This window comes from Zeus faber, assembly GCF_960531495.2.
Source record: "Zeus faber genome assembly, chromosome: 16".
NCBI classification, from domain to species: domain Eukaryota; kingdom Metazoa; phylum Chordata; class Actinopteri; order Zeiformes; family Zeidae; genus Zeus; species Zeus faber.
The window spans coordinates 2,728,938-2,746,356 of record NC_137202.1 but is presented as its reverse complement, the minus strand read 5'-3'; the positions used below and the strand labels follow the sequence as shown (position 1 = coordinate 2,746,356).

Sequence of the window (17,419 nt, the reverse complement as noted above, 5' to 3'; positions counted from 1 at the left end):
AGGTCCTTGGATTTCGTCCTTGTAGCATTTTGTAATTTACTGAACAATCCTGAAGCAGTACATATGAAATGTCCATTAGAAAAGTATTTATTAAAATTAAGATAGCTGAGAGAGCTGACAAATCACATTGTTCCAGAAGTAATAATTTGCGGTAAGTGCACAGTAACCATTTTTGTCAAGACAGCTATACAGTAAGACTTTTAACAGCAGTAGGGTTGGCAATTTCAGTATTGCACATAGGATGCATTACGCAATACAATTATTTGCAGTTTCTCTATAACAGTGAACACTTTGACAACAACAACAATAATCGCAGACTTCCCAAAACCTTGGTGGGTCCACATTGAATTCACTGTTTTCCTTAATATCTCAAGGACAATTCTTGCTCTGTTATTATTCAACTTTGAACAGACCCTGTGCCATTTCCAAAGGAGTGCACATGCAAAAACACACACACATGCGCGCGTGCACACACACACACACACACACACACACACACACACACACACACACACACACACACACACACACACGCACACACACAAAGATTCAAGGTGTCTCAGTAATGTTATTACATGCGTCTGGCTGAGATCAGAGTGGTGCAGCTCCAGGGCCCACAGCGTGTCTGCATAGCGACGCTTTCATGCTTGGCCATAGTCAAGTCAAGTTAGAAATTTGATTGTGCCCAGTGTCTTCCTAAGACGCTGGAAGGACTTGACCCCCTGCTCCACAGCTCCTCGGCTGCTCAACTGGCGTTTTAAACAGGACGGTGTGTGGACTAGCGCAGGGAGCCATATTGAAGGAGGGACCTCAGGTGAGGAGGGATCTGGAAGTGTTCAGCCTGACAGCCACATCTGGAGCTGCTTTCAAATTGCTACTACCCTCCGGTCCTGTCCGGCTGCCACACACCACTCCCAAGGGGAAAATAACCAAGTGGGTCGTTGTTCATGAGATATGCAATGAGAATGAAGAGTTTATTTAAGAGGAATACAAATGTTTTGAGGGCGCGGCAACAACACAATATTTCAGTTCCCTGAGACTCACCGGTCGAACTGTGTCTTTCGTGCACTTCATCATCCTTTTTTATGTTCTGTGGCTTACACGTGAAACCATCTGTAGAAAATAAGGGTTTGCAGTGAACGCTGAATCACCAGTCACATTCGATGTGACCCAGACACTGTAATCAATGCTTCAGGCCGCCCTTTTTCTGTGATTGTTTAACATTTATTCTCAAAACTTGCAATGTAACTACTATGAATGAAGAAAGAGTTATATGGCATCACTTCCTATGATAATCAGCCTTCTTCATGAACATATTTTGGTACTCATCTTTTTTAAATGTTCTGTACATAACAAAACACATTTGCTTAAAGTTAAAAAAATTATATCAAATATATATATATATATATATATATATATGTGTGCTCGTAATAAGTTTATACTAACTAAAATTTCTGTTCAAAATACAGTAAGAACCAAATACAATCAGTCTGTATGACAATGATTTGACAATTTAACATGGAAAAGTTTTATTGTAATGTATGTTTGTATTGTTTGTATGTATGTTGTATTGTATGTAATTTATCAAAATGCAAGAACTTACAAATATTGTGATGTGGTTGAATTTGCATTTATAAATGCGATTGCAGTCCTGGAAGGGCTGTTTAGGGCACTTTTTTGGACAGATTTAAATCCCTCTGATGGACCGAGTCCCCTCCCACCCTAATCTCATCTCTTTTCATCCTCTCCCCACATTACAAAGTAAGAAGTTTCATCACTTAGTGTGGGGTTCAGCTTGTGCCAAATCTGCCGTAGAGGGCACCGTCTGGCGGGAAACCCAACCTGCCCAGGGTTCTCATCTGTTTCCTGTTGGCCTTAGGAAACCGGGGTCAGAGGTCAGGGTAATATTTACGTTCACGGCGTGGCTCCAAACAGATCATATTTCAAAACAAAAGCGTATTTCACGGTGTCTCCGGATGAGCCAGGAATACAGGTCGCACAACACAACGTAAACACTCGCAGGCAGAGATCCAGTGCGTAGCCCGCTCAGACCCACAAATTCCACTGGTTGGATTTCACACACACAGACACACACACACACACACACACACACACACACACACACACACACAGACACACACACACACACACACACACACACACACACACACACACACACACACACAGACATGCCTCTGACTGTGTGCATGTTTCAGGATGAATGACCAGTCCTCTCTTTTTCTTCTTCTTTCCAGCCGAGCTTGGATGAGCCTCCAGCGAGAGGCAGTTTTTAACTTCTGTAAGAGAACAGATTTGTTCTTGCTTCTCCACAGGAGGACACGATGAGAAAATGACCCTCTCCTGATTCTCACTAAAAGGAAAAAGAACGGGAGAGAGAGAGAGAGAGAGAGAGAGAGAGCGAGAGAGAGAGAGACTGAATGGACAGAGAACAATACAAACATGAGTAAACACGAGGACAGATTGGCGAGTGAACAGTCTTGCAGTAAATCCAGATGATAGGCTTCCCCTAAAAATCCAACTGTGACTGCCTTTGCTTTGTGACATATTAAAGCTTCACAGCCACGCTTTTCCATGAGACCGTGTCATGAAATGACTTTTGCGAAGAAAGAAATTTAATTTGCAAAGATAACTGCTTATTCAGTTCACCGTGACTCGACGGTTCACATCCGAGTGCTGCAGATTGATTCTGGGTGGCGTGGTCACTCACAGAACTGTTTATTGGCTAATTTGTTTCGCTAGAGCCTATTAAATTGGTGCCATACCATTGTTCCCACGGGCCATTATTCTGAATCCCCAAAAGTCTCAAAAATGTCCTATTGCGCATGGACGACACCCTAACCCTTACAATCTCTAACTTTATACCTAAACTTCACACACACACACACACACACACACACACACACACACACACACACACACACACACACACACACACACACACACACACACACACACACACACACACACACACACACACACACACACACACACACAGGAAGGATGGAGGAATCTTGAGTATGTTGCGGTTTCCAAACTATTCAGTCATGTCGTTTATAATTGCACCGCCAAACACTACTTTGTGTAATCCTCTCACTATTTACTGTTGGCTCCTTCTGGCCAAGACACCGCCTGTGCACATTCTGACTCCTGCTTTGCATTTCATGGTCCCCGGTCAGTATGAGCAGAGGCAGCAAATTCCTGCAAAACTCACCATCTTTTATAATCTTCCAATCACAAATGCAAAAAAAAAAAAGAAGGACATCGTTTTTCCAGCACTTGAGATCGGGACGGCAGCAACTCGGGAGGAAGCGCGGGGGTCATCGCCCTGCAAACTGGACGCCTGCTGCCTTGATCCATTGAGCCCCTTCAGAAACATAATGCTGAACAAGGCCCTTTGCAGTAGTTTTCAATTGAATAAAAGCAATTCCTTCAGGATGTGTTCGGACATACATGTGAAATACTTTCTATATCACACAAGCATTGAGCTTTGAACTGCCGCTGTTTCCTAAGCTTGGTCAGATGACACGCAGACGTTACACGTGCTTTCATATGAAGAACATCCAGTGGATTTATCCATCAGTTCACAGTTTCCGATGATCCCCTTCCTAGGGCAGAGTGCGACTGAATGTGGGGAATTGAAACCGGATGTAAAATCATGTACAGGGTCCGATAAGGTTCAGACTAAATGAATGGACTGTTGGTGTGACAGGTGTTTACCTCTGTAATTACTTAGAGGTCAACACTATCAACAATGCGATCTTTACTGAAGCGCTTAACTACTACTAGAGTACTTAAGTACTTATAATAGCTGTTTGTTATCTTTGGGCATTGACTTTCCTCTTTATTCGGAGGACCGCAGAGGGGGGGTAAAGACGTCTAATCCCAAGCCATATAATTGGGACTCTGCAATGGATGTGTGAGCCAGTAGATCTATGCACTCTGACACATGGTCTGAGTCATGCTCCTATGATGGATTGCCGGCGAGTAAAAAGAATCAAAGTTACAACTGCTTTGTGGCTTTCTCCCAGCCAGGTCTCTAGACAAACTCTACAACTTTGCCGAGTGCGCCGGTCTACACCTGATCCTGGGGCTCAACGCGCTGCACAGGAATCCAGACAACTCCTGGAACTCTTCCTCCACGCTAAGCCTGTTGAAATACAGCGCCGGCAAGAAATACAACATCTCCTGGGAGCTGGGCAACGGTAAATAGAGCTCCGCATCACACACTGCCAGCGCTGATACCGAATGTTGAGACATGATGAGACATGATGACAAACAGTTTGATCAAAGTAGCAGATAAAGGTACATTCAGGTCGAGCACAGATGGACACAAGGTGCAGGAAAAACCATGGGATGGGATGGCTAAACTAAGCATGACCACTATACTTCTCATAATGAATGTAGCTGTGGAATGCAGAGCCTTCTCTCAATAATGTAGTGCACATGAATAACTGCTGTTATAGTGTAAAGACACTTTACATGTTACCCCCTGGGGGTTCCCCTCAGCTCTGTATTTAGGTATGACAACTTTTCATGCCAAGGTCTGTAGGATTTGAAGCTCTGCTATGCACGTCCTCTCTCCTCGTTTTAGGGAGCTACTTAACAAAGTTAATTCTATTGCTGAGGGCGAAGAAACGTTTTTATATTATTACATTTGACAGAAACAGATTCTTGCATGAGCTAGAATTTTCAATTTTTACGGTGTTTGTGTGTGGGAAAACAGCATTTTTATTATGTGTCGGATAAGAATGTCTGTTGTGTTAGCTGAGGGTTAAAGGGGAGGCATTCGGTTCCACCAGTCCTCCTGACGCTCTGACGAGCTGGGGAAGGGCAGTGTGCACAATCCCCGGTGTTCCCTGGGGCACATCACTTCGTATTTTCATTTCATTTAATCTGCAATAAAGCAAACAACCCGGGCACTTTGTTCTTCCCAGAGCCGTCTAGAAGCATGAAAAACGCTCTGATTGGACTGCGCGAGGCTCTCGCAAAGAACCGTGACAATAGTATGTTTTTAAAGTAATGTGCCGTGAGAGTGCAGACAGGCCATGGATTTTGAGTAATAGGAGTTATGGACCGATTCTTCAGAAGAGAGGGTCGCCACAGATGTCCCCTTGTTCCTTATGGTTTTCAAGGCTTGGTGCAGGCTCCAATGCATGTTCAAGGTAAATAAAAATCACTTGAAAGTTAAAGAAAACAAACCTGGACAGCACAACCGATTTTCAGTTTTCCCTTGTTGGGAAAACTAATTCCTATATATTTTTTGGGGGGCCCACCTGTGCTCTTGGCCCATTCCCCGTCACTCACCCGCCTCATGCAGGAAGCGGACTCAGAGAGGTAGGAAAAAGGATAATGTTTGTTTGTGGATGAGAGTTCTAGCGTGGAGGTGAAGTAGGGGAACGAGATCCGGTTGCAGCAGGAGGGAAGGCGAGGGATGGAGGTGCGTAGCTGGCGGGTAGCGTGGCAGGGGAAGCGGCAACAGGCAGGCAGGACGACAGGCAGGCGGGAGCAAAGATCCTGGGACACTGAAAGATGGGTGAGCGTATGCTGAAAGCACGGCATGAGGACTTAAACATAGATTCAGGTTCCCTAAAGGTGTGGTGCCATGGAGGTTAATCAACAATCTGATGAAGAGTGGGTGAAGAGCCGGGGTTTAAATGCCGTAGCGGAGACGAGCCCTGCAGGCCAATTGCCTGCAGGTATGCCAGCGGAGCAGGGTGCCGGGAGCTTGGGGACGAGGAGTACTGCCCAGGAAAACATACACACACACAGAGACATACACGGGAAGACAGGAAACACAAGGCAAACAAACAGCCGGAGGCCTGTCCAGGGCCGTGTCACCTCTTCACTGTTGCCCCATCAAGAAATAATGTGTCCGTGTTTGTGTATCTCTGTCAGGTGGCATATTGTGCTCACCTGTCATAATAAGAACGGAAGCTGTTATTTTTCGACGAAATGATCTTGTTATTTCGACACAATTATGTTATTAATATGTTATACATATTTTTATTATGAGATTATATAATTTAAAGCACTTACCACCACCCACATTTAATATTGTGTTGGGGGTTTGTTTGCCAGTACTGCTGTGACATTAACAGATAAAACTGCTTGGCTTAGGGACTTTGCATTCCCTAAATAAATAAATTAACAGATATAATCCCAAAATATTGTTTTTATTTATCATAACAGCATAATTTATCGTAATAATTTTGTCCTCAAAACATCTTTTCTCCTCATTACGACATTGCTGCCTTTTTTTCGCAATTACATTTTTTTTTTTAATAAAGTTATCTTTTGTTATTTTGTCGTTATCATGACATAGCCGACTTTTCTCGAAATTACGTCACCATTTCTTGTTGGTTTATTGTTATTACAACTTAGGTGACTTTTCACAAAATAACAACATATTTTATTGTTTTCTTGAAATGACGACATTGTTTCTTGTTGTTTGATTGTTGTTTGACGACTTGGGCGAATTTTCACAAACAACGTAATCTTTTATTGAAATAGCGCCATCTATCCTCATTATCACGACGTAGCCGACAGGGAAAAAATAAAAATAAACACAAATGCACAAATAAAAAACAGTCGTTAAGTGAACTCACCGCACCTCTGTGTTTCTGCCTCCCTCAGAGCCCAACGCCTACCGCAGCATGGCGGGCCGGGCGGTGAACAGCACCCAGCTGGCCGAGGACTACACCGTGTTGAAGACGCTGCTGCAGTCCGTGCGCTACTACCACCGTGCCCACCTCTACGGCCCAGGAGCTGGGCAGCCGCGGAAGAACGCCATCTTGCTTCTGGACACGTGAGCCCACCCCCCCCCCCCCCCCCCCCCCGCACACACACACACACACACACACACACACACACACACACACACTCCCCCCCACAGGGTTATATAATGTGTGTATGTATTGTGGCAAAAGGAGAGTGGAGTAGGACTGCAGTTTCCACTCCATGTTAGGGTAGACTGGTAGTGGAAAGTTCCAGTAGGTTCTCTCTGCTTTAAGATGGGAAAAGTGGATGTGGGCGTGCATGATTCTACACACACATCACACACACACACACACACACACACACACACGCTACAAACACACACTACAAACACACACACACACACACACACGCACAGAGACACACACACTACAAATGCATGCTATAAACACACACACACTCACAAACACCACAAACGCGTTCTACAAACACACACACACATGAATTTTGTCTATAAACACACACACAACTACAAACCCAACACAAATTAATGTTGCTTATAAATACCACACACACACACACACACACACACACACACACACACACACACACAGACAAACACACACACACACACACATAGACACACACTACAAACACACATACAAACACATACAAACACACACAAACACAAATTATGGCTATAAACACACACATGCACACACACACATTACACACACACATACTACAAACACACAAAGTTGAATTATGCTTATAAAGACGCACACACACCACAACACACACACACATATGCGCGAGCACACGACACACACACATTGAAGTGTTCAGTGTTTATGAAGTTCCGCGGCATGCAGGTTCCTGGATCTCTAAACCACTTTCTCTCTGTCAAACTAAGATAAAGTGTGGCGTGATTGATAGCCTGGCAGCACAATATCCCACCTGCTGCACTCCACACATACACACACACACACACACACACACACGCACGCACGCACGCACGCACGCACGCACGCACGCACGCACGCACGCACGCACACACACACACACACACTCCTACAGAGGCTCCACAGTTCAGGAACAGCCTGCTCTAATGGATCCACCCTCATGCTTCAGTCTAGTTTCCTATGACGTGTCTTCAATACCATTATTATTATCGTAAGTCGGTGTCCTACAGCACTGATTCTCAACTTTTTTCCATGGCAAGGACACCCTTTCATACACATTATGCCCTGGACTCCAGTTTATACAATTTTGTCTCTGAGACCCCATTCTGAGAAGATTTTTATTGTTAGATATCATTTAGTTTCTATACCATAGTCAGGGAGATAAGAGTGCAACTGTGATCTAAACAGTCATTATTGTGCAATCTCTACTAGTGCAAAGGTATTGTAAATGAAATAACAGCAAAGTTTAATTATTAATGATTTTGCTGGGCACCCCCTGGAACTCCTTGAAGGTCCTCCTGATGGTCCCCAGACTAACTGACTGTCCTTAAGCATAAGGCATCTCTGTCTCTTAGTAGCCTGCTTGTTGGAACTGAGCTGAGCTTCTAGTTGAGGACTCCACGACCCCTAAGCAAGGACCTGGTCATCTTGTGTGAATTATACCAATCTTAAATGACTAAAAAAAATGGTGTCGTCCGAGGGTGCCAATAAGAAAGCTCTAAATAACGCCTTTTCCTCAATACTGACAAGTATTAAAACAACGAGAGACATACAGTACATCTAGTGGTGTGCATCTCCTCACCATACGTCTCATCAGAGTCTTGCTTTTTCAGCCCCCGCCTTTTTGCATTGAATCCTTTTGTTTCTTGGTCCATATTCGGCTGTTTTGGAGGTGAGCGTGGTTAAAAATAGGTAGTGTTTAATTGTGAACTGGTTATTTGGGTTGCAGACAGCTGGAGCTGGATCTCACAGGCTCATCTCTGCACCGAGGGGAAAATGTGTTGAGCTGCGGACCCGTGCGTCTCAGTTACAGCATCTCGTGTGGTTGGAAATAGTTCTAATTTGGGAAGCTATTTAAGGTCATACACACAGCGATTGTATTGGAACTGCCCGGTATTTGCTTGTTTTGGACGGGCAACAAAACCAGAATATGGGGTCGCTATTACATTCATATTCCTGTGATAGTAAGGCGAGTCATCGGGTTGAAGGAGGGTTGAAGGAGGGTTGAAGAGCGCAGAGGAAACAGGACCATATGCAGAACAAGATCTTTTACGTCGAAGAAGGGAGATAACAAGCTCCTGGAGCCGAGCCACTGGACAAACGCCTGCGACGATATCTACTCCAGACCCGACTCTCGTTATTTAATATAAATATAAAGGCGAAGAGACAGCTTTTTCTCACAGTGAACAAGCCCACAATTTTTAGTTCCTTGATTGTGACGGGGAAGTGGATCTTGAATATGTAGTTATGTGTTCAAACACAGAGAACCTCAAATCTGATTTGCATGCATTTTCACAGAGAGGGACAACATGAAACAGAATGATTTGTTTGATATGGGTTTCCCTATTAATCTGGCTTAATTTATTGAAATTAATATATAGGGTACATGCTACGTCGTGCCTTTATATGCACCATTAAAGTGGAATCCATAAGACCGTCTGTGTTGGATGGATGGCACGACAAGTCCCAGAATTCTTTTAAGATGGTCACTTTCTTTTAAGATTGTCTTTTTCTGATCGATTGATATGTTGTTCTTCTTTTTTGTGAATAATCATCCATATCAATGGATGGTCAGTTTACTGACCACAACTCTCTATTCTGCTTTAGGTGATTCACAGTGGCTGCCTTTCTCATTTCTTACGCGTGGCGGACCCCGCCACCAACAATGGAAATTACATTTATAGGAGCAACATACGTAACTGAAATACATTGAATGGCTATTTATTGAAAAGTGCCAGCTACGGGTGACCTAATGAGTGCTGCGCCCGGGGATGGTCAGGGGCCTGCTGGGGAAAAGAGTGCCATGGGGTTGGATGGGTTGGATGCCACCTGGTATGGGGGGGTGGGAGGGGACGCTATGGTACAGTCGGGTCCAGGGTGGGGTCCGGCCTACTGCACCCCTGCGTTGATCTGGTTGTGCTTCACCTATCTCTCCCAGTGTCAAAACTCATACTCAGTACATACACCACACAATAAGCCAAGGGTTTGGGGAAGAGTGGGGTGCGAGCTATGCGGGTAGGGATGTGGCGAGTGGCTGCGATCTTGCCAGTCACACTCCTGGGTAATTTTAATAACGCTCATATTAGCTAAGAACACATACACACACCGGCACAAGTCTTATTCCAAACAACACTCTACCAGCCCAATCTACCACGCCCCTCCTGCCTCAGGAGGGGCGTGAGTGATCCCACACCCTGTAACTTTAACTGCATTTACCAACAGCACACATTGAGCACTGGGGTTTCCAGGGCGGTGGGGCGTTGGGGGGTTGGTGTGGGGGTGTTGGTGTGTTTGTTTATTTATCTCACCTGTGGGGATTCGCCTGTCGTGGGGTAGTCATGATGATTAGTTGTTTAGACTTCAGACTAACTCTGTCCTAGATGCAATGGCACAAATACTCTGAGTTGTGTACCAAGCATGCTGACAGCACAGGTAAAAACAAAAAGAAGGAAAAGTGCCAGCAACATATAGTATCAACTATTAGATTTTTTCGGCAAAATAATTTCGTGGATTACCACTTTAATGAGTAGGTTTTGTCTTGTTTTGTTTTGTGAAGCCGTGAACACAACTGTTTTGATGTAAATGAATATGGCCGCTGCATCTTGTTGTCCTTGATCGATAGAGGAAGGACAGAGCTGAGATGGAGGCAGGCTAGAAGGACGAAAAGGCGGAGAAGACGATGTAGACGAGGAAGAGGGTTGTGAAGTTCCCTCGGGGTCCGTGGGTGTCACGTTTAACGGCGAGGTGATTGGTGTGTGTTTGACACCGGGGCGGGGCACTGGCTGATTGAGTGGACACCAGACGCTCGGAGGTCCACGTCTCCGAGGTGGGCAGACTAAACACACCGGAGGAGAGAAAGTTGTTCCTTTGACGTGATGTTTGGAGACAGATGTCTCGGGCATGTCTGACAGAGCATCCCCCCCCACCCCCAACCCCCCACCACAAATAAGGAGTGTTACGGGTCGGAACATCAGGACATGCGAGGGCTCAGGGAAAAATGTTTGTGTTTGTATACAGTTACTCTGAAAGAGTTTTCATAGATCACCCTCAAATGGCGCTGGGAGTGTGTTTAACCCTTTACGGCGTTTCAGAAACACACCACGACTCACGTCGGGGAAGAACCAAATGTCTGGTTTCAGGACGAGTTATTGAAATCTCTAAAGGACTTGTGTAAAATGTTATCGTGTCACTAATTTCCTTCTTTTTTTTTAATTGTCATTGTCAGGTTCATGAAGAATGCTGGTGCGGTTGTAGATGCGGTTACGTGGCAACAGTAGGTATTTTACCCTTTTTTGTCTTTTCTATAATATGTTTTTTTTCCCCTTTAAGAATTACATCAATAGAGGATGATGACAGAGAAAATACGCGGCCGTTCTGCAACAGGTGATCTTGACCTCCAGAAATATCTCCACGGCAATGCAGCAAATGCTGGCAATCTCTTTTAGCAAGAAAAAAAAAAAACGGTATGTCAAGCCAGCTATTTGAGAAAGAGGGAGAGAGGGAGAGAGAGAGAGAGTGAGAGAGAGAGAGGAAGAAAGAGAAACAGGTTGTTTTTAAATACTTCCAACTTCTCTCACTCTATTACAGTCAACGGTGCATAGAAAATAAGCTACATACATCATTTAGTTTGATATTTTCACATTTTCATAAATCTTTACGCATGGACAAACACAGAGAGGAGCATGGACTGACGCACGCACACACACACACCCACACACACACATACACACGCACAAACACGCACATGTACACACACACACAAACCCACCCACACACCGCACGCACGCACGCACGCACGCACTCACGAACACACACACATAGTAGCCATGCAGCCAAAATGTCCACAAAACACTCTCTCGAAGGCAGCCACCTCACTGAGTGCAGGCCAAAATGCCATTAAGGTGAAGTTTGTGTCTAATTAGGACGAACGGAAGGAGGAAGGTGGTGTCAGCAAGGCCCACACGTTTCTTTTAAGTCAAACCATATGCATAGGCTCATTCCCGTCTTTCAATTAGTCCGTTTTACGCTGGAGGACGGGGATTCCAGTCGGTCCAGACTGCTTGACAGAAAACTCTGACCTCAGTAAAAGAAAGGCCGATGTATAAAAACAGAGAGCACTCATTAACACGTCTGCTACATGTGTGTCAGGACATTAATGATGGTTAAAGTCGATGTAACTTAGCAGCTTCTGTTCCTGTACAAGGAAGACTGTGAGAGAGCTTGTGGTGAAATTTAACTTTAATTTCATTGCAAACTTCGCTACGTCTCCCAATTTTTTTAATCAGTTTTCCATTTATCCATGATGTTTAAATAACAGAAGACTGTAATTGCAGAGTGCCGTTTTGGACCGGCTGAAATATCACCAGCGGTTCAGGGTAGTGTCGGGTCGTTCGCGAGATAGTTCAGAAATGTTTCCTGCAGTTCTTTCAGTTCCTTTGATTGGCCCTCTTTCGTTCTTTCAGTCAGGATGCTGTTATTTTGGTTTGTGCACTGCAAACCCTATCGTGCAGACATTACACATACTGATCCCACCTACGCTTGGCAACATCGACATTTAGGTCAGAGTAAAATCATTGTCAGGAGAAATTGTTAAAAAAAAAATTTTTGGTATTTTTATTTCAGATAGTTGAAATTTAAATCCAGTGTTGATTCAAAACAGGATGCCAGATTTAATGGTCAAATACAGGACGATGCCATATTCTACGGGACGGGTGGCAACCTTATTTTTCCCTTTGATTCCCTCAAAGAGGACCTATTATACTTTTCCTTATTTTCTGTCATATATATATAAGATGTTACAATGTGTCAAATAATGACATAAATTAATGACAAAGTAATTGCTGTGAACAAAATGTTCAGGCTTCGCCTGCTCTGAACTCTTGTTTTCAAAGGTTTTTTGTACTCTCTGCATGAGCTGACGTCAGCTCGCCACGGATTTCTCTACATGGTCATCTGCTCCGTCCAATCTGCTGTGCGTTTCTCCAAACAAAACCAATAAAAACATTTATAAACATAAACATATAATAATATGTTTTTATTGTAGATGTATTTATATATTTATTTTATTTTATTTTATTTTATTATAAATGTATTATAAATTATTATTTACATGAAAACAAAAAATGGCCACGTTAGAAAGTCTGGCCTGGAGAATGGCATAGAAAGTCGGAACAAACTAGAACAGACCCGTACTGCAAGACTTTTAAAAGAAAGAGGAATTAATACCAACTGTCCGTGACAAAACTGCAGACGAGGGAATTGTAAGCATTTGCTGTGTTTTATCCTGTGTGTGTGTCTCGGCGTTAGGGTGACTGCACTGTAGGCTTTGGCGCATGATCCGCTCCCCGTTTCTCTAAACAAAACTGTTGATGTATTTAGTTTATGAATTTTATTTTATTTTCCGACGTTTCCGTAATTGAATGAAACTAAAAAGCCCCAAGCCCCGCTGTATCCCGCAGTGCTCCAAGCTCCACGCTGCTCCGCACACCGCGGTTAAAGTCGGAGCAAATTTGTAAATGAGGCCTTGTCGATCTCGTATGAGTGGAGATTCACCAACTGGATTGCTTCTCTGTGCTTTTCCTCAAATGTTGTCCAGAAACAGATTTTGGCGGACTGATAAGGGGATATCAGTAAAAGTTCACAGAGGGTACGGCCCTCGGCACGCTTCCAGAAGTTGGCCTGCAGAAGAAAGTGCCTTTTAGGGAGTGGGGCCTTAAAGAGACAGGAGCTAAAATGGCTCGTTTGAGCAGAGGCAGAATTTAGGGGCTGTATAAAGGGCCAGTATAAGATAAGTAATGTCTTTTTTGAATTGTGATCATGCAAAGCCACTCTAGTGGAGTCCCAGAACAACAATATGCCGAAGAGGATAGAGAGGATATTTTTTATTTCACTTTCAACTGGGCCAAATGGAGTTTTATGCCATGGTATTTGTACTGGGACCCTCAAGTGTACCGCACGTTAATGCATCTGCATATGTATGCGCATATGTTATTATTAGTAGTATCACTTGTATTGTTATTATTGGTGGTAGTTTCCTCTACCACACGCCACCCAAGTGCAGTGTTCAGGGACCTCCGTCACAGAGACACAGAAGACGGGGTTGTAGACACCAGTTTATTATAGCGAGTAGGCTAGGTGGAATTAGCCCAGGAGCAGATGGACGTGTGTCATGACAAGGGCTCCTCTCCTGAGTGAGTGTGGGGATGGGGGTTTTAACCTGTTGCTCGTTAGACCAACCAACGAGCAACAGGTATGCAGCCACTCTGATCCTGGGTCTCCAATTATCTAGATCCAGGTCACCACATTATTATTATTATTATTATTATTATTATTATTATTTTTATTATTATAATAGCTTATGTTTAGCCATCTTACTACTACATTTTATGTCTTATACTCTTGCAGAGTGTGCAGAATGCAGCATTTTCAAGTATAATATTATTATTAATTTTATTTTAATTGTGGTGAAAACCGTGACATTTTAGTGTTCCTGTTTCTGTCTGTCGGGACTCGGGACACACAGCTGGGATAATCCTGGACGGACCGAGGAGTCCGGTCACCAAAAAGTCTCATGTGCATCAGGCACAAACAAATTTAATTTAATTTGTTTAATTTGTTTAACAATCGTTGTACGCCAGCAGACTTCCTGCACGGCAGCAGGGAGGACTCACCGAACTAATCCAGTCGTTCGTGAACACGAGACTCACCGGAAATCGTTCCGGAATCGGTGAACGAATCTATTTAGTGAACTGAATCAAAAAATGTGTGTCTCTGAAGGAAATCGGAACGCCCACCACTAGGAATAAAAAAAGAATGCTGTAAGTTAAATTTCCCATTGCCGTTTTTTTTTCCGAAGGTGAATTTGACAATTTGACCAGTGATTATACATGACAGCTACCCATTAATTCCATGCATATAGATCATTTTAGAATAATTTCTTGTCAGAACATTTGTCAGATTGAGCCATAACAACTTTGTCCATACTTCAGGCCTTCATGCTAAATTCCAAATCGTCATCTATATTTCGTTTTTTGGGGGGTGCTTGTTCACAACTGTTTATGAATGAGATCCAAATACAAGTCTCACAATTGACCAAAAATACCACAACAGTACCCTATTAAATACCATGTTCTTAATAATTGATTAAAATGCACAGCAAGCTTATCCATAAGGCACATTTAATTCACAAGGGCAATTCAAAGTGCTTTACATAAGGAACAAAATACATTATATAAAAGTAAAGAAGAATAAAAGCATAGAAATAAAAAGCTACACATAAATGTGTATTCTTCTAAAGCTAAAATTTTTAGCTCTTTATTTTAAAGCTACAATTAGATAAAAATACATCATATTTATTTATATATTTATTCTTTATATTTATATATAATTAATTTATATATATAATATATATATAATATATTTATTTATTCTGTTTTATACAAACACAATGCAAAATACACACAATGGAAAATCAGTCAAAACACATACATTTTTATAAAAGGGACATAAAACAAGATATAACTTCATTAAAAGCCTAATAAAAAGGTCTAGCAGAATTTTAATGATATAGGTAGAGAAAAGTCCTCGTGTTCAATTTGTGTAAAATAACCAGAAAAAAAGAAACAAAGAAGAAACTAAGTTGTTGGTAGATTTAAACCTTAATAAAAAAGCTTTTACGAGCCAGCGTTAAATGACTTGTTAGGATGGATGCTCTCCGCAGCGGGCGAGCTGGTTATTTACTACCAGGGGAGGCTGTCGGGGTGGGGGAGAAAAGGGGGGAGAAAGGAGAGATAATGGAGATTTGTATTCTCTTCCACTCCTCTGTCCACGTCTCGCAGGGACCGTAAATTCTCAACCAAGATCCCTGAGGGGAGCTACTCATCCTGGGGCCCTCGAGGGCTCCTCCCTTTCTCCCCAACACCTCTTTTTCTATCTCTCTCTCTCTCTCTCTCTCTCTCAGTCTCTGTCTCTCTCTCTCTCTCTCCATCCCACACCAGATGGGGCTTGGTCGGCCCTTCCATCTGCATCCCATGTTTCCCGACTCCCTTTCTCATCTGCCGTCCGACTCCTGACACATCTGAATCAGTTCTGTGTCTGAAACTGAAGGATAAAACATGTCCATACTCACATTAAGACGTTAAGTTATACAGCACATTTAAATCAGGGGTGTCAAACTTATTTTAGACCAGATTGGTCCAAATGTGGCTTCATCTGGGATTACTTTTTGTTAAACCGTGATTGGAGGTCACGTCCAACGTCCATCCTCTCATGTCTTTGCCAGAACTAGAAAGTGTTTCCAATTTTTATAAATTGTATTCATTTTTTTTCATATTATGAAGAAGATTGAATCTGAGTGAATATTTTAAGCTAAAAAAAAACCTTTTCTTTAGCAAATCATCCCTGATAACAACTGAATGTGAATATGTTAATGAAATATATATATATATATATATATATATATAATATATATTATATATTTTTTTTTTTAAATGTTCTTTTCCCCCACATCATCTCACCATAATGGAAAGTGAATATTTTAACGAAAATATCTACATATTTTTAAAAAGTTTGAATCCAAATCATCCTTGAATAATAACTAATAACTAAATATCTTAATAAAAATATTTATTAGTTATTTAAAATAAAAATGTCCTTTTTCCTCCAAATAATCCAACCGGCCGGATTGTAACCCTCTGCGTGCCGAGCTTGGTATGCGGAGTGCAGCTTTGACACCCCTGAGTCCAGCGCTCGTCCTCTCTGGACCCTGAATCCAGGACATTTTGGTCCCTAACAACAATCCATTACAGTGATACTCGTCCAATCACACGGCTGTCCTCCTCACACTTGAGGCGTTGGCATTTTGCTAAAAGATCGACTCATGATGAGATGGTTAAATGTTATGCCTCTTGGATGGGGGCGTGAGCGGTCAGATATGGTTGCGTAAAACAAATGGGGTGATTTTCAAATCTTTTGTCTCTGGCTCGAGCTTTCGGCGTTGCTCGTTGGACCTTTTGTGCATTTTGCAAAATTGTGGTTAATTTGGCTGCCAGAGTTTTTATGTTCTCTTTGTACTCTGTAAGGGAGGCGTCCTTTGGTCTCATTTCTATAAACCCAATGAACGTTAAGCTTCTACCCGCCACATTTCAGTGTAAATATTGAAATTGGACCTTTCTTATTTAACACATTATGGCCTGAGATGACCTCACACATTTTACTCGGCGGTATGAAAATAAAATGGCTGTGTTATCGAACAGAGGTCGTATTTGAGGTCTCAGCGCTGAGGTTTTGGGGAGGAAGTGGTTTGCGCGTGTCTAAATATCTCCTCTTATAAAAGAACGAGCTGATTGTTTATGCAAAATACATCTCTTGTGTCTCTCTTAGTGTCAGATCAGATCACACCGTTGAATGAAAACCTACTTTTTAGGCTTTGTTTTTCCTTCCCTGGGGGCGTGAAATGAGCGTGAGTGTGTTCTTAATCTTCCACCACTTATCCTCTTCTTGGA

At 42.8% G+C, this 17,419-nt stretch overlaps 1 protein-coding gene across 1 annotated transcript in view; it reads left to right on the top strand.

Annotated features, from left to right (window-relative positions):
- The window catches only part of hpse2 (heparanase 2), a gene marked incomplete at both ends in the record, with an annotated part of 71,033 nt that overhangs the window by 33,584 nt on the left and 20,030 nt on the right, over positions 1-17,419 (top strand). The window contains 3 exons of the mRNA XM_080016991.1: positions 4,050-4,223; positions 6,655-6,826; positions 11,143-11,190. Of these exons, the coding sequence (XP_079873117.1) occupies positions 4,050-4,223; positions 6,655-6,826; positions 11,143-11,190 (394 nt within the window). The remainder of the gene's footprint in view (positions 1-4,049; positions 4,224-6,654; positions 6,827-11,142; positions 11,191-17,419) is intronic.